We start from the raw sequence: 23,039 nt of genomic DNA on the forward strand, positions 1-23,039 counted from the left end.
AGTAACTGAATATGACCAGGTGTGAGAGCTGCTTCTAAAAAAACAAGAGCTGATCTCCAAAAAACAGAAGTGTTTTGTTCAAGCCTGAATGACTTCTATGTCCTTCTCACCACCTCTCTGTGTAGCTGCTAGCTTTTTCTTTCACAGTTTCTTTTGTGATGTCCCAGAAGGGAGATTTCAATTCTGCTGTCAGTTCCAGCCATTTCTCAAGATGCTGGGCAACAGTCAGGCCTCATCTAGTCAAACCAGTAAAAGCTGATTCTCAACTGGGCTTTCTCTGTGCTTCCATAATTTTTTGCTGCTGTTCATAAGAGTTTTCCTGATGTTTGTCCCATTTTAAGAAAATAATTTGAGCCAGTTCATGTATACAAACTCCAGAAATCTCCATGTCTTCTGATGGCCTTGAGACTCTATACCTTTAGTTCTGCTGCAGGCTGCAGCAAAATAATTTGATCTCTGAAAGGAAGCAAAATAGAGTTTGACCTTTTCAGTCAGGGTTCAACCTCATCCATAGCACAATGCAGCCCTTCTCTCCAGGGCTGACTAATATCCACATAATAACAAGTACCCTTTGCAGAGTGAGCTGAGCAGCAGCACAGTGGCAACAGCAAGTCTTGACAGGGCTTGCTAACAAGCAAAGAGAGAGAAACATTGGAAATGCAGCTTGTGGCAAAAGAAGAGCTGCAAGAGATCAGATGGAAAAGAGATGACGATGAGTATAATCAGAAACACTTGAAAAGTGTACAGATGTTATTAAAAGGAGAAAGAGCTTTAAAAAGGCAGGCAAGCAAGGGAAAAGGCAGCATGAAAAACACAGCAAGTTAACAAAGGGTGGACTGAATTTGCTGTGTACACACAGCTAACCTGCCAGAGGAGGAAAGCAGCAGAATGAAATGTACTTTCTGGCCAGAATCAGTCCAGCATGGTATTGCAGCAGCACACATGGATAAAAAAAAATCTGGATTAGATCCAGCAGCTGCAAAGAGAATACAAGGCAATGGGAGCAGGAATTCATTTTATAGCTGATCTAGTAATTGCTATCTGCAGTAAATGGCCCGAGATGAATCTCAATTACCTGAAGCATAAGTGATTCATTTGGCCTTGGGAGAGATGGTCAGTTGCTGAGATCAGACTGAGAAGCTGTGAGGTGGTTTTTTTTATAGTCAAATAATTTGATATACAATGTTTGAATTGTAATTAAAGATAAACTTTTCTCATGACTCCAGCAAAGCTCACAACCAATTTCATAGTCTGTTACAGACAGTTTGGCAAACATTTGCTAGTTTTTTTTTCAAACATCCTGGAAAATAATTTATTCAGCAATAATGAGAAAAGTACTAAGACATTGACTTGTGAAAACCAATTGTACATGTCACCAGTAAAATTTCAAGCAAAGTTACAATCTATAGCTACTTTTCCATTGCTAATGTGATGAAGGTAAGAATGAAAATGCCAACAGTAATTTATTTTTGGAAAAAAAAAAAATCTACCAGGCTGAAAGACAAGAAAAAATTTGCACAACTAATTTTAGCAACCTACATTACTTTTTAAGAACCAGGCACTCCAGCCATGGCTGAACATTAGAGCAAGGTATGTTTTCTGTTGCAGCAAACTGAAATCCTAACCTGGTACCACACAGTCAATGGTAACAGCTGCTTCTCAGCACATTTGAGATATGGCTGTCGACTTTGGCAGTAGAAACTACAATGCTTATGTTACCTGGAAGCATCCTACCCACCACAGCTTGTCAGGAGTTACATATACTTTCAAATAATTGTAGGGTGCTTTATGAATATATAGTTAATAAAAAGAGAATAAAGAAGGGCCTGTTTTTCAAATAGTAAAACCCATGAGCCTGCAAATCACATATTTACACAGAGGTGACACTATTGAACTGAAGAGACAGGTGAAATTCCAGTATAATTTTACCACACAAGTCCTGAATTGTACAGTCTGCAACTGCCACGTACGTATGGCAGCAAATCCCATATTTCTGGGTTTTGATAGATATTTAGGTGTACCTTTAGATTTGTACGTAAGGACATGTAAGCTATTCCTGTCAGAGTATTTGAAGTGTGTTTTTACCAAGGCATTTAAAAACAGACTAGAAAGAAAAACACACTACGGTGCTCTTAAATGTTCTGACTTGAGCAATTAACGACAGACAATCATTTCAGCCAGCCTATAGCTCACTAAACAGTGCAGAGTACTATCCAAAAAGAAAATTCAGAAAGATCCAGAACTGCACAAAGCAGTAATGTGTTAAAGCAGAGGGAGATGCAAAATGAACTCCGTATTTCAAAATCCTTCAGAGAAAAACCTGCCCTCTTGTCCCTGTTCAGAGCTGCTACTGTTCCTTTTGCATTACATGGTCATGAAAAAGACCTCAGAAGCAAAGTATAGTATATACAGCTGGACAGAAAGAGCCTGTGTCAAGGGGGTGTTTGCTGGAGTATATTCTGTGGGCACATTACACAGAAACTTCTTAATTCTGAGGGAAATGGAATATCTGCATTGTTTTATGCCCATAATGCTGATGCCAGGACCCTGGATTGCTAGAACTGAGAATGCCCAGGGAAAATCCCAAGAATTGCAGCTGCAGATGCCCCTACCCTGCCAGCACACCTAGTAACATTAAACCCAGTCCTAAACGATGTTAAGAGCTGTCTCAGGACAGCCCAGTTTTAACCATCACATGACAGAATGATTAATTTTAAGATTTTTTTTTTTAAACAGACAGATCGGCTGATCACTAAGCCTAAAGTGGGGTCCATGCAGGAAAACTACTTCCATGTAAGTGTATTATTTAGTTTATTTATCTGTATTTTCATATACAGTTATACCATAACACCAGCTCTTTACCTAGAATATGTCACATGGAAGTCTATTGCTTCTCCAAGCATTTTGGAGCACTTCCCATATCCAAGATCAAGTCTTCCCAGTTATGGTTGAATGCAAACAGACTGCACTCAAGAAGCAGGCTTAGTATTAAACAAGAACAACCCTCCATTGATTAGCCACCATTGTAGCACTGTTTACAGCGGGGATTTTATATTGCCTCTGTTTCTCTCCTAAAAAACAAAACTGCATGTTTACCACAACTATATGAGCTGTCATGAGCTATATTAAACAACTTTAGAAAAATCACACTTTAGAAAAATCACTAATTTTAGATGATCATAACTATTTATACCAGACAGACCATAAACAGCACTTTAAAGACTACACTGTTTATATAAATCCCTTTTAATTTAGAAAATATTGATTTGATAGACTGATGCAGCCACAGCCAACAAACATACATTTGAGGAAACTGCTATACAGTCTCCCATGACCGAAGTTTCCCCATTTGTAGATCATTCAGATTTTGTTTCTGATTAAAGCTACTCATAAGAGTTGGCTGCCATATTTTTTTTTTATAACTGTCTATTTATCCTGAGTTCTCATGCTGGAAAGTTTGCTCAGGGCCAGACGTTATAGCTGGAAGCATATAGACAGGTCCTTTCAGTCCTGCTCCCCGTCGTGCAAAGGGTTTCTGCAGAAGACCAAGAGTCCATTGGCAGGCACAGGGCTTCAAACTGCGAGCTGTAGGCAACAAGGGACCATGCATTGTTGTGTGGTTAGCACACTGGAGCTCCCATCCTCCTGAGCTGCTGCTGCAATATAAACCAAATTACTTATTTACAGGAGTAAAAAAGTATTTGAATTGTACATGGTTCAAAAGCACTTTTGTAATTGGCTGTTGATCTGGGATTATCCCAATTTAGACTGCTGAAAATTGAACCCAGCAAAGAATGAGTCTGTTTTTCAGCTGGATGAGTGTCCTGCTCCTGTCACTGTCTGGTCACACAGGCCCAAGAGAAGTGAGGAAACATACAGGCGAAGGAGGAAGGCAAAGTGTTTTTAAAATTTGATGTTGGTCTCAGGCCATGTAAGTCCCATTTTCTGCCCAGAACAGATTATCTCTAGAAATATGTCTGCCATCCATGGGTTATAATTGCAGTTGGAGGCTATTTTCAGATGTTCTTAACCCAAAAAGATATAATTAAATGTTAGTTCTGTACACAGGCTGTATATACAAGAAAACCATACTGCTGAAAATCCTTCTGTTTCATTTGCAGATTGCAATGGATTGTGCAGCAGTGTTGTCCACATAAAATAATTTTTTATTATCACAGAGTAGAGCCTGTGACTGTCCTTTTCTGATCAAAAGGAGGGGTTACCCACTTCCCGCATCTGTGAGCAGGTTCAAAGGTGGGGTATGAGAAATAAGGGAGCAGCTGAGTTTCAGAATCTGCACCCAAGTCACTAGCAGTAATGGCACTGGATTCCCCAGTTATAATGAGGCCACGTTCCCCAAAACAAAAGTATTATTTATCTAACATTTCCTATCCTGCAGCAGCAAAAGGGAACCAAGTTGACCAAAAACCTTGCTAATGAGAAGTTATTTGCCAAGTTGCCATGTCCCATTAAGATGCCACAGTATTTTACACACTTGCATTACTGTACTTTTCTCTCAAATTTGAGCCCAGCTTCCTGAAATGAAAGCAATTTCATACACAATGTGAAGGCATGATGTGAGGAACAGCAGCTGAGGGCTCTGGGTGTATAAATACTATTGCTGCATCTAGTTTTAGTGACACAGATTGTGGGAAAGGGCAGCTCTTCTAGAGGGATTTTTAAGCTTGCATGATGGGGGCAAATTATAACTGAGCTACAATAAGATCTTAATTTTCTCTCTAATATTCTGATATCCAGATTATGTTGAACTGTCCTTGGTTGTGTTCTGGGCCTTAGTATTATAATAGTTTAACAACATTCTTAACAAATTTACTTAGTTAACCCAAATAAAGCCAAACTCCCAAGAACACGTTGGGTTTAGTGGTTTGCTGAATCTGTGTTTTTATCAGAATATTTATTTTGGTGCTTTGCCCATCTGATAGACCTCTTTTATTACTTTTTAACATTATTGCTCATTTATTGCTGCTTTTCATGTAAAAAAATGATGGCATCATATGGTTTTGACTGCAATTCTTTCTAAATATATCTGGTTTATATGGGAAAAATTAAACTCATTTAATTAATAAGTAATTAATTCTTCAGAGAACTACCCAGACAGATGTTTCTCAAGAAGCAATGAGGCTAGCACAAGGTCCTACAAAAGTACTTCCCTGAATGCCTCTATCTCACTGGCCCTTTCTTTATTTTCTCTAGAGAGAATGAATGCTTCTTACAGTATAGCACTTGGCCTTCACATGAATTCACTCCCTTATTAAAAGCAAGAAAACCCCCAGAACTCCAAAAAAGTGCTTCTGGGGTTCAAAGCATGGCGTGGGGGAAGGGGTTGGACTTGTGTGCACTGAGCTTAGGGATATATAGGGGATTTCTTCAGAAGGGGAGGGGAGCGTAAGAGAGTTTGCAGGTTGAAATCAAGTAGTTGTATTGAGCATAAAAGAGTATCTTCTGGCAGTAGGAATGTGAGCTTGGGGTCAAGTTCTGACATGGGCATGTGGAATCCTTCTCCTCGTGGAAATCAGGCCCAGGACAGAAAGTTTTTAATGCAGCTTCAGCAAGGAAAACCTCTCACTGAGCACAGCTAGTGGGCTGGGGGTAAGGAAGGATGCCTACCACTGATGCTTCTGGCATTTCTCCCAGGATCTTAAATTGCTTTTTTTTGATAAAGGCTCACTTAGCAGTTCTGAGAGACATGATATGACCACTAGATCCCAGAAGCACACAAAGTATAAAGGGCAGACTGCAAGGCCTCATACCCTTCATTTTCCAAAGATTTAAGGCTAGAAATACATCTGTCTTCTGAGCCTGCAAGAAGTTAAAATTGTGGTTCCTTCTCATGCTCTTCATATCTGTGCTCTTAAACCCACAACCTGACTCTGCATATTTTGGGGACTCGGTAGTCTTTGTGCTATAAAGGGGCCTGGTAGAAGATCCACACCCCCTCTTCCCTCCTCTGTTTGTGAAGCCTTATATAGCCACAGTGCCCAACAGTCTGCCTGTCTGTGTTGCCCCTGTAGTCCCACACGTAAGGCTGTGACTCAGGCTGACCTCAGGAAAGGTCTGGAGGACAAGCTGGATAGTCAGAAATGTGGCCAAAGTACTCTGTGGACCAACTCCCTGTAACTTCAGAGCAGCCTACTCCACTGCTCAAAGCCATGATTAATGAGAACAGCTCCTCACCTTGCTGAGGAGTTCTTACACTGGGACCAGATCCAGAGGGTGCAAACCTGACTTAGCACGCTTCGACCTCCTTGAAAGTCCCTGAGAAGCTACCCAGGGTACAGTCTTTGCCTGAGATATAATTTCTTCTTCATTACCCGATTCTGTTGTATGTTCACTGCTCAATTATCCAGGATAAGCATGAGGCGAGATAACCTAGATAAAGCAAAAGACTCGTGATATAAAACATATGTAAATGAGGCTATAAGAACATACTGAGTGTGTTCACCTTTGCCATTAGGTCTCTAAAGAGAAGAAGAGCTTTAACTAAAAGTAGGCGAAGCTGTGTCTGAGGCGAGCATAAAATATTTTCTTTTATGAACTACATCATAGAGGCATCAGCTGAAGGCAGGGCCTGATCAATCCACAGCTTGGGTAAGTGTATGTACATTTCAGATGATATCCCATTTTTAAATTACAAAGAAAACCCTGTTCATTGAAAATGAAGCTGGAACATTGTTTAATATGGGATCTGTTGTGGGATCTCCTTGGAAACGTGAGTGTTGTGTCCTTATGATACTGTCTGATAAACTGAATTTATGAATACATATTTTGCTACATCAGCACTGCTGAAATCAGAATAACACATGACTATGCTTTATTTCTTATTAGGGAAAATATTTTGTGGCATCTGGACTGCATTTACAACAAGGTATTTATCAATAGAGTTTGGACAAATGTTTCAGTGTAGACTGTTTCTAGCCATTGTTAAATGCTCAATAAATCTATATATACTTGGAAAAAATGTAACTTTTCACACTGAAGAACTGTTTAAGAACTCTGTAAAATGTTGTAAAGAAATTAGCCATTTTTTTTTCTGAAAAAGGCAAATGCATTTCAGAGAGGGATTCTGCCATTTTCTCCATGAAAATAAATTTCCCCTGAGTACATACAGGTTATCCATGAATCCCCTTTAACTCTTTAACTGCTACTTCAAGTATTATCAGTGGCATATGGTCATCTTGTTATGCATCCACCTTTCTTTCAAAAGTAAAAGGAGGACCAGAGGTCAAAGAACAGACCCCTTGTTGAAATCCAGTGGAAGCTTTATTTCTCTGAGGTCCAGACCCAGACAGGAACTTTGGCAGTTCGATCCCTCTGCTCCCTTAACTCCATTTAGCTGCTGCTTAAGCGCACAGGCAGATGCAGTCTATAGCAGCTTCAGGTTCTGTTGTTAATGTTTCCCAGTTGCCTAGTTCTGGGACTGTGTGCTCCAAAGGTACCTCCATCATGAGAAACCCCAGTAACTGAGCACCTACTTGCAACTCATTCCTATTGCAGATAAGTGGAGGATCCATTTCCGTCCCCCCCCGCCCCGGACAGCTTCAGGAATTGCTTCTGCATTTTATCCAATGGCAATCTAAAAATACGTAAGTGTTCATAGGGCAAGGCAAGTCGGGTTAATACTTTAAACAGTAGGCTGTTAAAATATATACATTTTTTAATTATATGTAAGGAAACTTTATGTCTATGGTGCACAGTCAAATACCTTGAAAAAGGTGATTCCAAGCATTTCCTCTCAGATCCAGAGGGAACACTAGCTCATGGGCAGGACACTCTCCTAGAAGACATTATTTTTAATTTTCTCAGATGTGAAAGGGAATCAAACTGGATGTCCTCCATTGGGGTTGAGGTAGCTAGTGACAATCTAACACAGAAATGAGGGTCTAAGACACCAGTGGCCACAAGAGCTCACACAGACTGTGCTTCACCGGGCAAATTTGTCATCTGAATTATTCACTGTTCTGTGTGGTCTCAGTGAAGTGCTAACACTGAACTGGTGACAAGGGCATTGATTAGGTTTTTACACCATGGATGCTTCTTACCATATCTGATGCCTACAGTTTTGTCAGAGTCTTGGAGGAAGGAAATTTACCAAGCAGAAAATTCAGTAACTCTGTGTGTTTGGAGGACACCTTGATGTCTTCACCATTTGCAGTCAGCCCTTGAGAGGCAAAGAGGGAGGGAATGGTAGTTACCACAGCCAGGCTACAAAAATCCCATTTCCATTTAATCTTAGTCTCTGTCTGCTGTCGTTATATCCCTCTTTCTGATTATTTTATTTAACAGAAATGGGAATCTTGAAAGGGGATAGGTAGGTTTTCATTCAGACTTTTAAGAAAGGAATCAAAAGAGGAAAAACCAAAAGCATTAAAGCATTTGGCAATGGTGAATTAAGAGAAAATTTTTAAGTACAATTAAGCAAAATGCAAAATAAGTTATTGAGAGGAGCAAGGCTTGACGCACACTTTCATATTGGCTAACTTGGATGGTTTCCATAACCATGTAGCATTTACAGAGATATTTCTGAAATGCTTTGTTTTCCCTTAGGAAGGGCACAAGCAGTCTCAATTCTAAATTTAGGAAAAAGTTGTTGCATGGTCAAGACCCAGCTACAGGCTTAGGAGCCTTCATGTCTGCTCTGAGATGTGACTTCCCCTGCATGGCCACAGCACTCTTATTCCACTCACATCTTTCCCTACTTGGGATTCAGATGGTCTCTTCTGCTTACATTAAAAACCCAGAACTTTCATTCTGACATGCCTTCAAAATACTGTCAGCCTCAAAGAAAATATTTGCAGAATATAACATCTTTATACTAAGTAAACAAATAATGAAATGCAATTTTGTGAAATTAGAACATCCATTAAAAAACCTGTCTTTATTAGCGGCTGCAAAAGCCTTTCAGGGTATGACGCAAAACATATCTAGGAGATAAGGAAAGATTATCCACTTGGCCTTTTAAAGCACTGGGAGGACAGCATGTCATTGCTGTAAAACACTTCTAGGCAAAATATGTTAAGCATTGCATTCCTTAAGCCACAAACTAGGAGTTTCTTGGTCTCATGCTGACCCTTTACTGATTCGTCTCGTACAAAATACCACATAATTAGTAGGCTTCATTTGGAAAGGTGGACCAGAAGGGGAAGATCTCAACAGACAGTGTCAGTGTGCTGGCAGGGCTGTAGAGACAGCCTGCAGACTTACACGTCCTGCAGAACAGTCTACTCTGTGTGACTCAGTCCAGTGATGGTTCACTCTCAGCCTCATAAATAGCTACCCCCAGCCATACAGTTTTAAAAAGAAATTAGAAATAGTTAAATTTTAGAAGAAAGACTTTTGTTTACCTTGCTAATTACTGTAATTTATAACAAACATTAACTAAGCCAATCACACAATTAACTGCTGGTTCTTTTTATTATATTGGTATGCGGTGCTCTTGTTTTAATGGATGCTGCAACTTAACCCCATGGTGGATTCACTATATAAATCCAATCTTTTTTGTTCAGAGAGTAGATTTTAACTCTGAGTTAGACTGACATCACTATGGCATGTTTCTGCCATACCTGATTGTCCATCTGCCTCCAGCTCCTTCAGAGCAAGTAATAAGCCAGAAACACACGAGAACTGGCAGGGATTAAAAAAGCAGAACTGGAGAATAAGGTTTAATTGCTAGTGCCTCAATTGTGCCAGAATACTATGAGCACTGACTCATCAAAATAAACTGATTTCTAACTGCAGTGCTGTGTTTTGTGAGAATCAAGAGAATGTTTGACAGGGTAGACAAATGTGAAATTGCTCACAGCGCTTAGGCGCCATCCCTGCCCTTCCATAGTGCTTTAATTTGCAGTCTGTAAGTATAATGGGATAGCATATTTCAGGCTACTACAGAAAGCCTTTAGGATAACTATCTATTTTACGACTGTGTGAAGCTAGGACCTGATGACTCAGATCCGATGACTTCCAGTGTGATATTGCTAATAAAGTGTTCTGCTGAATCATCTTCAACTCCTTCACCACTGTCTTTCCTAAAGATGAAGTGTAATTACTGCTGACTCACACTAACACATAGAGCCTGTGAATTTCGGGCAGGGCATAAGGTGAGAACAGCTCCACTGCAAGTTTGAGAATTGGGGATGCATGAGAGGAAAAATTGCAGGGAGCCCAAGAAGGGAGGCAAGCACGATGGCAGAATTACTGTGTCACCTGACCAACAAAATCGAGAGCTATCAGAGAAAATCTTAACTGTTTGCAGCATGCTCAGCGTAGGGTGGAAAATCCAGCTGGAAATCAAAAACAGCTCCTTCTACTCCAGAAGCAGTCTTTGCACTAAGAATATATTTGTTAACTGTGTTTGAAATATTCAGCAGGCCTGCAGAAACATGAAAACGTGAAATAATTTAGATCAGCCACATCTTCACACCTCCATCTTGTACTCCATTCCTTGCTAAACAAAATTCAGATTTGATTTGTAGCTCTGGCCTTTGCTGAATGAAAGGAGTAAAAGCCCTGTGAAAATAACAAGGGATAAAAATATATGTATTTCTCAGTTATGTTTCCAAATCACTGAAATTAGCTGGAGGCTTTCAGCATCCATCTTCCCATCACTGGTTCATCTGACAAATGTAGGAGTGAAATAGATGTTTAAGAGGAAGCAGATGCTGTCAGTACAACTATTTCAGTGTCTCCTTAGAGCAGAGGAATATTTCCGTTAGCAGTACTGAGCTGCAGCCGATCCCTCGCTGACCCGGCCATCCCCTTAACCCTGTGTCTGGAGCAGGCTGGGCTCTGCTTGGCAGACAGCGTGGGAGGTGAGGAGCTACAGCAAGCATTAAGGACTGGATGGTGGAAAATATCCAGGGACTCCAGTCCACATTCTGTCCTTTTCACTTCTGTGCTGCTTGCCAGTTTGAGAGGCAGTCACACACGTCCCAAATTTATTGAAGGACAGAGACACTTAATTTGCACCATTATGTGAAGGGAAATCCACACTGTCCAGGAAACCATGTGGGCTCATGGTGTTGAAAAGGAATGCCCTTTGGGAACAAAAGATGCTTGAACATAATGGGCCAAAGTTACTCTGGCAGGACTGGCATTAGTTCAAGAGAATTTGCCTTACAGATACTTCTCCCTCACCAGCAATGTCAGACCAAGTCTGTTGTGTAGTCACAAAACCCACAAATTTGTAGTAACACGAAAGATTTTTTGCAGAAGGCTGGAATTTAAAATCAATTGGAAAAAAATACATTACAAACCACTGTACAGATTTTTCTCTATAAAGGCACACAAATAAACACTTACTGCAGGCTCCCATACTGTTCTGCACAAACTTGTGACTTACAGCAGGAAAAGCAAGAAATTGCTCTGACAAAAATTGAAACCATAGATGAAAAAATAAGCTCACCACTGCCTCAAGATTATTTTGAACCTGTTGCAAATGTCCCTGTGGCACCTAAACCACAAGTTATGTGCCTGTGACTTACACTACTCTATTTACCAAAAGAACAGTATAAAAATAAAGTTAAAATATTAGGAATTTATTCTGGTTTATAGTCATGCCAGAGTGGTGGTAACCCTGATGTCTGAGATGATCCTTCAAAGTGTTATGAGAGACCATTTTTGCAAGTGCTGCTGCTTTAATAGCTATGCCTTGAGGGTTTAAAAAATACTCAGTAAACAAGAAAAATTGGAAAATAGGTAGAATGGTGTCTGGAAAATGTCTGTAGGCTGCTTCAGAAAGCAAATGCTGTTAATAATGTTTCATTGGGAGTGGAGAAAACACACTTCCCATTCTCTTTATTGTTTTAATTAAAGATTTTTAGTTTTGTACATCAGGACCATTCCATGAAAATTGGATTTTTTTACTGTCTTTTGTCAAACCACTCCGACTGCTAATAACTGCAGATATCAATTAAGCTATAACCCAATCCTTTTCCTGGCCAAAGGGCTATAGAGAAAAACATTCTCCTCCTGTCTCCTGAAATAACACTTCCAACAGGTTTCCGTGCAAGTCACATACAGCAATGAGCGTTTTGTTCACAGCTTCCCCCTCCTCTGATTGCTCCTGTAGCTCCAGAGGGACTTTTGCTTCCCTCCCTCCAGGCTGCCCTGTGATGGGTTCTCCTCTTCCCACTCTACTCCCATACAGCTGCATCCCCTGGGCCCTCCTGGCTTTACATGCAGGACAAGGACTATTTTCTCTGTTGCTAATCTAAAACCAGAAGGTGGCAAATATGCTTTACATTTTCAATTCTGCACGTCAGCTATGACAGGCATTAAATCCCAGAGCTGAGAATGCTTTGAAAAGGCTCCCAAGGGGGATAAGCAAATGTTAGAGGGGCAAATATAATCCATGTAGAAAAGGAAGGGGGAGCAGTGTTTTGCATTTAGAATTCCCTCTGCTCTGCTCTTGCTGCCCTAATATGACATTAACTATAAATATATATCTCTGCCTAATTATTCCTTGTAAAGATATTACTGCCATATGTTCACCAGTGGCTGAGGAAGGCAATAGTACATACCTGTAAACCATGGATCCTGAAAGGGTAAAATTTTGCCTTCTCTAAGGAGCCCAGGGAAGGTGATTCATTATTTAAAATGACTGTACAGGCCTCTCTTTCCCCATCATTGCCACACTGACAGAAAGTAATTCTTTTCCATACTACCACAAGAGACAAGAAAGACTACACTTGCCAGGGCAAATGGCTTCACAGCCACTGTGACCCTGAACTCAGCTCAGGTGTAGGCCCTGGGCAACCTCCCAGAGCCAGCAAGAGTAAGATGTGAGCTCTAATAACTAGCTGGCTAGATGTGATCTCAAAAAGAGACTTCATCTCTGTTTTTTTCACTTCTCTTAATAATGACTGAAGCATGAGGAAGAGAAATACAGCACAACCTCCACTGTCAGTTAGCTGCTTGAGGCTATGACTACATGATACCTTAACCTGCACTTGCCCAGAATGTGCACTTATAGCATTTGTATGACATTTTATACTTAAGAAGTAGCATATTTTTCACTGGATAGAATGAAATGCAATGTTATTTATGTAACTGATTTTGAGAATAAGAACATAATATTTGACATTTGCAGTCTACTGAAAATATCAAAATACTATGTTTTTCTAATTACTAGCTATAATGAATATCACAGTCAAGTTCTTCAGTATTCAGCTGCTCATGGATCTTGAAATAGAGGATCAGTCTTCACTCATACTCAACACAGAGTGTATTACTCCATCACTCCCTCTTCCAGCAGAGTAGAAACACCTTGTAGCCACACCCCTTACTCAAAGAAGGTCCACCCTGCATTCAGCACAGGCCCAGGTGTGTCTTCAGTGGTGCCTTGACCTTATGCTTTCACATGAACCAATGTAAAAAGTTGGGCAACTGGTCCCAGTGCAACTAGACTGCTGAGACAGGGGCCTGTGAAATGCCCCTTTTGCTTTTCTCCAGCATGGTAAAGGTTTAATCTGGAGGGGAATGAATGTTATTCAGTTATTTAGCAAATAACCATCATGTGTGCCATACAATCAGCATCTGCTACTCCCATTTTTTCAGATGCTGCTAATGCAGCACTTAGCACTAACCCACCACTCCCAGGCTGACATCAGGCCTGCAGATTTACTTCAGCAATAACACCTATCCCTAAAGCATCATTTCCATCTCCTACTGGTGGGGGTAGTTCTTAACGTTTGTCCTGAGAACCTGTAAGTGATCCTAGCCTTTCCTATCTCAATTGCTGGGGTTTCCTTTCTGCCAGTGGACTGTTCCTGTGTAATGGGATTATATACTGCCCTGGTGTCCTGCCTAAACAAAGATGATGACAGGCCTCTGAAAGTTATATTGTCCAGCAATTCGGATAACCATGGTCTTTCAGAAGACTATGCCAGGTAAGAAAAGGAGGATCTTATAGCCTAATAGAAAAAAGAAGCTCTAGGGCTGGGGAGAATGGCTTGGAAGTTAACATTTCCTGATTTCCCAATGCAGAGTAAAGGGTAAATGCTTTTGCTAGTGCAGCTTCTGAAGTGATAGTTACAGACATGGAGACCATGTGCTGGTCTTGACTGTGCACCTTTGAGAGCAAAAGGGAGGGTGGGACTCTTCCAAGGAAACAATAAAGTGCAGCAGAAAATGTTAGAAGCTCTCCTTTTACTCACCTTTGCTAGATGGAGGGTTTGAAGAGTATCAGTATTTGACACATGATTGTCACCTGACCACAAAGTCATCTTTAGCTGTATCCACCTCGCTCTGCAGCTCCTGCATGTTTCTGCACTGTATCAGTGGGTGGCCTAAGCTTTTTTATGGGTAGAGTAGGGGAGAATAGTAATGGCTGTGGCTGTGCTCTATGAACAGATCTATTTTCCTGGGATCAGTGGATTTGCTATGGTGCTCAGAGTTAAGTCAAAGATGTTTGTGGTGTACCATAATATTCCTGACCTGATGGACCTGCAGTATATAATCAGCTTTAAATTGAGGAATAGAACTAGGGGTATGGCTTGTTTGGTTTTTTTGGTTTGGCGTGTTGTGGTTTTGTGTTTTAAGGGGGTTTTTTTGTAAATCTCTATAAATTCTATGGTATCTGTTGGTTTGAAGTAAGGCAGCTGGCTGCTTTCAGAACCTATCTGTCTCCTGGTTAGATGTTGAATTAGCTCTGGGCATAGGAAACTGTAGGGAGATTGTGAGTGGGAAGGCAGGAGACAAAAGCAAAGCCTTGCAAAGAAAAGCCTTTAAAAAAGAACAAAACACAAAAACACACAAAGCCACCACACCCTGACTTCAGTTAATGATACTTGTTGCATACTATGAATTCATCTGTTAAAATCACATTTTCTCAAAAGAATATCAGTAAGAGGTATACTTTCAAAAAAAATCAAATACTTGCTTTTTGATATTACAATTTCACAGATACGACTTTGTGGTTAACTACAGTTGTGTGATTGGGGTAAGGGGGGATTACTTAAGGTGAGAGTTGTGCTGTGTGAAGCTTTTTGGTTTGTTTTACCATCCCTGTAAGAGAGGGGAATTGCTGTATCAGTCCCATTGCCACCTAGTCAAGTGTGTAGCAGCAGCCACTTTCATGTTGTTCCTAAAAGCAGAGAGCAAGATGCTGCAAGTCTGAAAGCATGTAAAATACTACAATGACCTGAAATATGAAGAGATAGCAAAGGTATTTCCCCAATAACACCTTTGAAGCAAATAATTTTTATTTTATTTTTCCCCGTTTATTTCTTTTACAGTATAGTAAACTATAGACCAATTTCTTCTCTTGCAGATTTCCAGTTTCTGGTATACTATGTTTGTTTGTTCAGTACATACAACTTTCCCCTGAAGGTTCTTGTTGCTAACTTATTGTAACCATAACCTTACTGACTGTCAGAAAGCCCAGTCTTTAGCTGTTGAGCAGCCTTGTTTTCTCCCTTGTGCTCAGAGAAAGCCAAGGATGTAACACGTGTACGTGACTGCTGTACACTCAGTGCACTGCAAGGGCCAGAGCATTTTACAAAATTATCAGTAACAGAGCAGACACACAGTGCTGATATACCCTGGTATTTTCTACCTTACTGTCTGAAAGATGCACTTACTGAGATCAACACTGGGCCACCTGCAGTGAACACTGCAAAAACAAAAGTCAGTCTGCCTTCTCTGCATGAATCCTATCAAGCTGGCATGAATTTTGTCACTGAAGCAGAAAACACTGTTCTTCAGGTGGAAGAAATGAAAACTGACCAACTTAATGACTAGTCCAGAAAGGAGATAAACAAAGGCTGGAATGTTAGAAGCAGTTTGCAATACAGGAGCAGGAAAAAGATGAATGTTTTTAATGGAGGAAATGCCATACTTAAAATAAAATGTCAGTGAAGCACATCACTAATTCAATCTGCTCTGTTGTCATAAGCTTCATAGACAGTCTATCAAGCACTACAGAAATGATACATACATTCTCAAGGCCTTATTGTATGAGACAGATGAAGTCAGTTGAGCAATGAAAGATAGGTATTGAGCTGTGTGAACTTTTCACTGGTGAAGTTGAGGACCACGCCACAAGCCTTTTACCAGAGCTAGCAGAGACTGATATTTCTGCCTTGAGGAAAATTCAAAGGTCTAACAGGTTCCTTTCCAAATGTGGATGAAAAGCCAAAACACCCATTTTTCATGAAATGAAGTATTGCCTAGCCTAGAGAAGGGACGTGGGGAGTGGAAGGAAAACTGTTCTTTGCTCTCAAGCACTTACAGGCTGTTGCAAAAAGAAAGCAATAGTTTCTTCTTGTTGTCTATACAGAATAAAACAAGTAATTAGGAGCTTAATTTTAATTAGGCTAAGACCTCAGGAGCCTCTTTTAAGGTAAGAAGAGGAAAGAATAATTGGAAAGCTTCTGGAGCCTCCATCACTGGAGGGCTGTAAGAACAGGTTAAGCAAATGCCAGGCAAGAATGGCTGAAGTACAGGTGATTCTTGAAACAGGAGGAGAGGCCTCTTGAGAGGATTTAGCACAGCCTTACTTTATTTCAGCCTCACTGAAACATTTTATTCTTGATTACATTTCATTTCAAAGCTCAGAAGTGTCTGAGAGGGATAGGAGTTGTTTTATGTATATGTAAAACCATAACATCTACCATATTACCATTAATTTACCATATAAATTGTGGTAATTTGTTTACATAGATATAATTACAGAGAAAGACATTCATTAATTGCCTGTGGAAATTCTAATTATGTTCTCAGGAAATGTTCAGATGCTGATTTTCCAGGGTGACAGATCTTTGTCAATATGAAACACCAGCAAATTTAAATTTAATTTTGCATGTTAAGACTAGGCCTAGCTTCACAAAAGTGAGTACAACTTGAAACACTTATGTTTGAAGAATAAAGTCTGTAAGTACTGTGCCACCCATAGGCTATAACTGAAAGTTAGACACCTTAGACCTACAGAGCTGTAGGAATGAAACCTGTCATCCACTCTGTCACCTTAGTGGTGGAAATACAAAACTACAATGCAGCTGGAAAAGTGACTCCCGAAGGGAATGAAATGATGCCATAGGTTTGCAAGATGTTTCCAGAACTGCATCTGCTTTATACCTTCAGTTTTTGAGTAGGATGTGTCTGAAAGAGCATCATCTAAGATGCATGTTTGAATCCCCTGGGCTAAGGGTGACATTGTTTTTCTCAGTGTCTGATAAATACATTTGTAATACTGATTTTTTTTTTTTTCAGTTAATATACCTTAGTGTTGCTAATATCTTCCTCTAGGAGCCTGTTACCTTTTTGATAGATGTGAGCTTTAGCATTAAACACAAGCTCTGTTTTAAAAGATAAATGAGTGAAAGTGCATTGCTTTGGGAGGGAGTGGAGAAAGGAGAAAGCCTTTGCTCTCTCAACTGTCCGAGGGCTTTGGAGCTGCTGAGCGACACTGCAGCACCATATTGCCTCTCTGCTGGGCAAATAACATCTTGCAAGGCATCTATGCAAAGAAGATGGCTTAAAGCCAAAGCTTGGTCAAAGGAACCTGTTTTCTGGTATTTTTAAGTGATTTATGTCTCGGTCAAGAGGAGGACAAGTAAGCATTTTCTCTTGTGATGGCTTGTCACAAAACTTGGCTGGAGGATAAGAAATGCTACTTTTCCTCATGCGAGAAGGCTTCTGCTCTAACCAGTAGCCTTGCATCTAGTTTGCTGAAGCAAAGTCCCCCATTGAGGCAGCAGAGCTTTTGAGTCACTTAAGTTACAAATCTCTCTTCATTTCACTACTTTTTCTAGACCAGGGAGCTGGTGGTGCAGTATAGATCATAAGAGCTCCTGTGCAGTAAGAGAGTGTCGTACTTAGTAGAGTTTGAGACTGTTAGATGGCACTGGGGAAAGGAGGGCTCTGTGTCCAGTGCACGCTTTGCAATGTGGAAGCTCTAAATTCATTCCCCAGGTAACATGCTGTTAGTGCCATGTTTGCAGGGAGTTGGATGGTACTGATGGCAATTCAGCTGGCTTCCTGTGTCTAAGAGAAGAAAACCCAGTCTGCCAGTGCCCCTAACAGCAGTACAGCTGCAGGAGGCAGCATAACGAGCTTAGTACCACTTGAAAGTGAGCCAGAAGACATTAAGTGCTGTTGTCTAGATGCACCCATGAAAGCATCACATATGCTATAGCTCAGCAGGTAAGTCTGGCCATCGGATTAAGCCAGACTCCTGCCAGATAGACTCACCCATGGCACAGCAAGATCCCTGACAGAATCTGTCAAACCAAAATATTGCAGTTAAATTTGGTGAGATAACCAAAAACAAGTGTTTGGTTTTGTTTTTTTTTTTTTTTTTTTCAAATGACACAACTCAAAAGGCAAATACTTTTGAGGACCTCTCATTTAGTGAAGAACTTGTATTTCATCTTCAGGGTAATGCCAGCTGCTGACCTGAGATACCATACCACGGCCAGCTTTAGTAACATCCCATGGCACAGAACAAACTGGTTATACCTTGTATCACAACTAAAGCTGTTTAAAGAATTTGAGAAAATAGACGGATTGAGCTGACACAGTAAGAACCAGGTGTATCAAAATACAATTTATTCTTAAAATGGCTAGTTTACACATAACAGCAAGGGTTACGTAGGGGAAAAGTGCAATTAGTGGAGGAGGCTTATTTCACTTTAGTATTTATCGTCTCGCTGTACTGCAAATAGCTTCAGACTCAGGATATTATACTTCTTAGCAATGGGCAAAAATGTGATTTATATTTTGATGTTAACACCATTTCTGTACAGCTAAAAGGTGTGCCAGTATTCACACCTGCCAGGTATGTATTCGACAACTTCTCACACAAGTCTTGCATGAAACACGTATCACCTTTACAGTTTGACAGCCCAGAAAGCTAAATTGTAAGCATACAGATAAAAATATACATTAGTTTACTGAAGTCTAAAAACAAACTTCAGAAAATGAGGTACAATAAAACAGAGCAGTTTTCTATTTATGTGCAAGCCTATATTCAGTCTAGAAGAAACTAGCAATCCTGCTCTTTTAAAGAAATCAACTTTCACAAAGTGCAGCTAATTCACTGTCTTCAATATGAAGGACCTTGCCTATGTTACACACTTGTGAAAAGTCATCGCTAACTTTGCAATAGGGAGTAGGATATTCGACCATCAGATGCTGTAAGATTAGATCAGGTGATGAGTCAAATCATCTAATGTTGCTATGGTCTAGGAAGCTTACAAATCACTCTTTGTCACCTAAGCCTATTTTTGGCATGTAAGGTAGTTTTTAAATTTTTTTTAAAAGGCACATTTTTCTTTTAACATTAGAGGGTAACTAACCATCTGCCTGCCAAGTGAGTAGGAGATGAAGTCAAGGTTAGATTTGTTCTCAAATGCAAGACATTTATTATTCACAAAGCCAACAAGGACAGAGACATCTTCCCAAAGCAGAGGTCACTTCAACTACTCTGCATTGTTTTCTGTATTCTCCTTTGTATTCCATAAAACTTTCTGTGGGATTTAGAAGACCAGCTTTGGAAAGAAGAAATTAGAACACTGTACATTTCCAAGTTATACAGCACATTCTACCTCTTCCTCTTCTCCCACTTTTCTATTATTCTCTCCAAGTTTGTTAACCTGTGTTGAAGTCATAAATCCTACCTGCCTCTGCTACAAGCACATCAAGGGTCATAGCAAGCCTCCATCCTGACAGCATCACCTGATATCTACTGCACTCCTAATAGGTGCAAAGTGAATTGTGATGTTCTGTTCATGTAACATCCCTGTGCACGCACACACTTTCACACATGCAGTTACTACAGCTTACTAAGATACCATTGCCTTCCATACTTCCTCACAAGAGTCTCCCTCCTCCTGACTCAGGAGAGTCAACAGCAGAAAGCAAGCAGCATATACTTAAGATACAGGCATGCTATTTCTAAAGTGGGTGACATATGCATGGGTTTTGTCTTGGTTTTCTTCACGCCAAGGGTAAGTTTTGGTGAAGAACTTCAGTAGCATAATATGGTTTAACAAGTCCTGCAGACTAGTGAATTTGGGTATGTTCAGACAGCCAACAAAACCTGCCAGATGGTTTCACTGCGTAGTATGTGAACCAGAAAACTAACACTGTTCTGTTGGCAAATGGAAGAATGCTTCCTTGCTAGTATGGATCACCAATATGGTGATGAATTTTCAATCTGACCCAAGCTCTGCCACTGGGGAAAGAGACCACTGGACAGCCTTGGACTGCCTAGTTGATCAGGCTCTCTCTCTTGTTCTCTCCTTGGAGTCTGAAGGTCTACACAGTCTTTCTTGGCAGGTGGTATCTGAACACCATCAGGTTTCCACTCTGTGTGGAGAATCTTGTAATTTTGACCCTCATTATTGTCCCAGAAGGTACGTTCTCCACTTTGGTAAGAAATGCAAAACTCTATCTTCTCTTCAGAGGAAATGGCAGGAGGCAAGTCAATGATAAATGAGAAGGTATCATTTTCAGAATCGCTGTAAACATTGTTCATATATACACACTCAACATCTGTGTAGGTCTTCCATGTATCAAAGGTAATTCGAACCTGAACCTTTTTTTCAAAGCTCACGTTTTTCACTTTCACAGTGCCCGATAGCACCTTCTCTTGCAGGGTGCAGTTCTCCAGGCAGACCAAATTCTTCTGCAGGCGGTTCCTGAAGTCCAGGTAGTCAGCCGAGGGCCGAGGGAAACCTAGAATCAAGTGTTTCTCCTCATGCAGCTTTAAGCCAGATGTTATGTTTTCAAGGCCTAAGAGGTCAAACTGAAGATCCCACCCAGAGTGCTCCTGGGACTCAGAGAATGTGTGTATTGCCGTCAGGGACAGCCCCTTCGAGTCTGCAAACACAACTCGCTTCTTGGCTCGGGCTGCTGAGTGGTTCCAGTTGCCATTCTGAGCTTCAGAGTCACGTTTCACATGAAGACACGGTCTGAGAGGTTTGAATCTATTCACAAAATTGTTTCTTTGACAGTCCTCAAGAGGGCTGAGAAAACTCTTCAGCGGTGGAGAATGGGCTAAGCAAATTCTCATGGCCATGTCCACGGGCATGATAGAGCTTGGCAAGGGTCTTGGGTCCAAGATCTGTATCATTCTGAAAGGAGCAGAAAGACAGGATGTTATTTGTTACATCAGGTAAGAAGCTTCTTAAGAATGCATATTTGCTTCATCCCCTGTCTTAATTATTCATGGCTTTGTCTTTGCATGTCTTTAAATAATACAGCCTAAATTAAAATTGACAGTTCAAGTGAAGGAACTAGGGTGCAACTATTCAGTCATTTCTTGCTAACTCTGAACTCTTTCAATTCAAATGTAGTCTCATTTGCTTCTTCTGAACCTCTGAAAAACAGATTTTAGTGACAGCTAATTAAACACATTTCCTTGAAAATACATAAAAGGACATTCTAGTAACCAGTAAAACAGATCCAGTTACAGTGAAAGTGCTCATCCACTTTAGCTTCCCTTTTAGAGACTCGGAGCCAGGTCTTAAAATTCCAGCAAGCTGGATCAGCTGCTTCATCTCAGCAGAGACAGCACTATATTAAGCAAGTCGCCTATCCCATCGGAGCATCAAATGGGGATGCTATGTATCTTGATGCAGAACTGTCATGCTGTGGCTCTGAACAACTGTAAGCGCATTTGTTAGGCACTGTGGTTTTGGTTAATTCAGATGAATAAAAATGCTAAAGCACCTTTGGAAATATCTTCTATGAGCCATTAACCTAGGTCTAGGTATTGGAACTCTTTTGCACTGTCAATGTTGACTGCTGAGTGAATAGAGGAAAAAAAAGGGGGGGACGGACAAGGGACAACACACGCTTTATTTTTTCACCTCATTGTGCTTAAAAACATCTTTTTATAATACCCAAAGTCCAAGCTGAAAGCCTACTTCAAGTATTCAATAAAAATCCTCCAGCTTTATTTCTAAGGACTTATTCATAACCTTCCCTCTCAATTACTATGCAAGAACAGGGTCCATTCAAAGCCAGCTAACTTGAATATTTGTAAAAACGGGCTTCAAATGCAGCACAGTCCTTCTGAGAAGGATGCAGTTCTTGCTTGAAATGTGGATTTTTGTTGAGTCATGGGAAGCCAGAACATTTGCTTTGTCACTTAAATAAATGGCTTTCTCCTTCCCAGGGTTCTCATGGTATTCCAGAGCCCTGCCAAAAAAAGCAGAATATGCACTGGCCTCTTAAATCTTCTCCTTGCTTTTTTTATTGTGACAGTACTTGCCATAATAAGTAGGACGAGGAAAGTACCAGTATCAAATCAATCAAGTTTTGCTTTGCTGTAATAGGAAAAGAATGAAAGCTTCAAAACACTCTCTGCAACTTTCGTGACCAGCTCCTAAGCTTTTGCTTAGAAGGAGGGGGAGAGAAGGAAAAAAAAAAAAAAAAAAAAAAAACACCACCAAACCCAACACCACAACCTGAAAAAGACAGGCTGCTAGAAGAGGCGAAAATGAACTGCTGGTAAAAGATGAGGCAGGTTCAGCACTACTCAAGTGTAAGGGCGCGTTTGCAGGACCTATAAAACCGGGGGAGGGGGGCGGGAGGAGAGCCGCGCGCGTTGCGGCTTTACTCCCCCCGAGGCTGGAGCCCGGCGGCGGCTGCTTCCGCGGGTGCGGAGGGGCGCGCGTAGACAACGCGGAGGTCCCGCACCCCGCGGCGCTGGCCCGGGGGCGGCGGCGCTTACCTGCTGCAGTGCATGGGGCCGCGCCGCCGCCGCCTCCTGCTCCCGGGGCCGCTCCGCGCCTCGCCCGCCGCCGCCGCCGCCTTTATGGGGCCCTTCCCGCGGCGGGCGGCCAGGGGGCGGCCCCGGTCCCGCGGGGGTGCGGCCCGGCGTGGCGGGGCTCTGCGTGCCGGCGGGGGGGGCGGCTGCTGCCGCCGCCGCTTCACGTGTCCTGGCGGGGCCGTGGCGGCTGGCCCGGCTGCGGAGCCGCCCCCCGCGCAGGGACACCCGCGGGTTCCATCTCATTTTTTCTTTTTTTTTTTTTTCTTTTTGCCCCCCCGCCCCCTTCTTTCCCGCCCCCCTTTTT

The 23,039-nt window shown here is 41.3% G+C and overlaps 1 protein-coding gene across 1 annotated transcript; it reads right to left on the minus strand.

The window, feature by feature from the left end:
- Positions 1-18,547: 18,547 nt before the first annotated feature.
- On the minus strand, positions 18,548-22,763 carry PPP1R3C (protein phosphatase 1 regulatory subunit 3C). The gene is made up of 2 exons (XM_074830916.1): positions 22,697-22,763; positions 18,548-21,092 (listed from the first exon to the last, which is right to left on the minus strand). Exons 1-2 carry the CDS (start codon positions 22,708-22,710, stop codon positions 20,147-20,149), a joined length of 960 nt encoding a protein of 319 aa, XP_074687017.1. The 5' UTR covers positions 22,711-22,763; the 3' UTR covers positions 18,548-20,146.
- Between the last annotated feature and the right edge of the window lie 276 nt (positions 22,764-23,039).

The sequence above is a fragment of the Strix aluco genome, chromosome 7, assembly GCF_031877795.1.
Source record: "Strix aluco isolate bStrAlu1 chromosome 7, bStrAlu1.hap1, whole genome shotgun sequence".
NCBI lineage: Eukaryota > Metazoa > Chordata > Aves > Strigiformes > Strigidae > Strix > Strix aluco.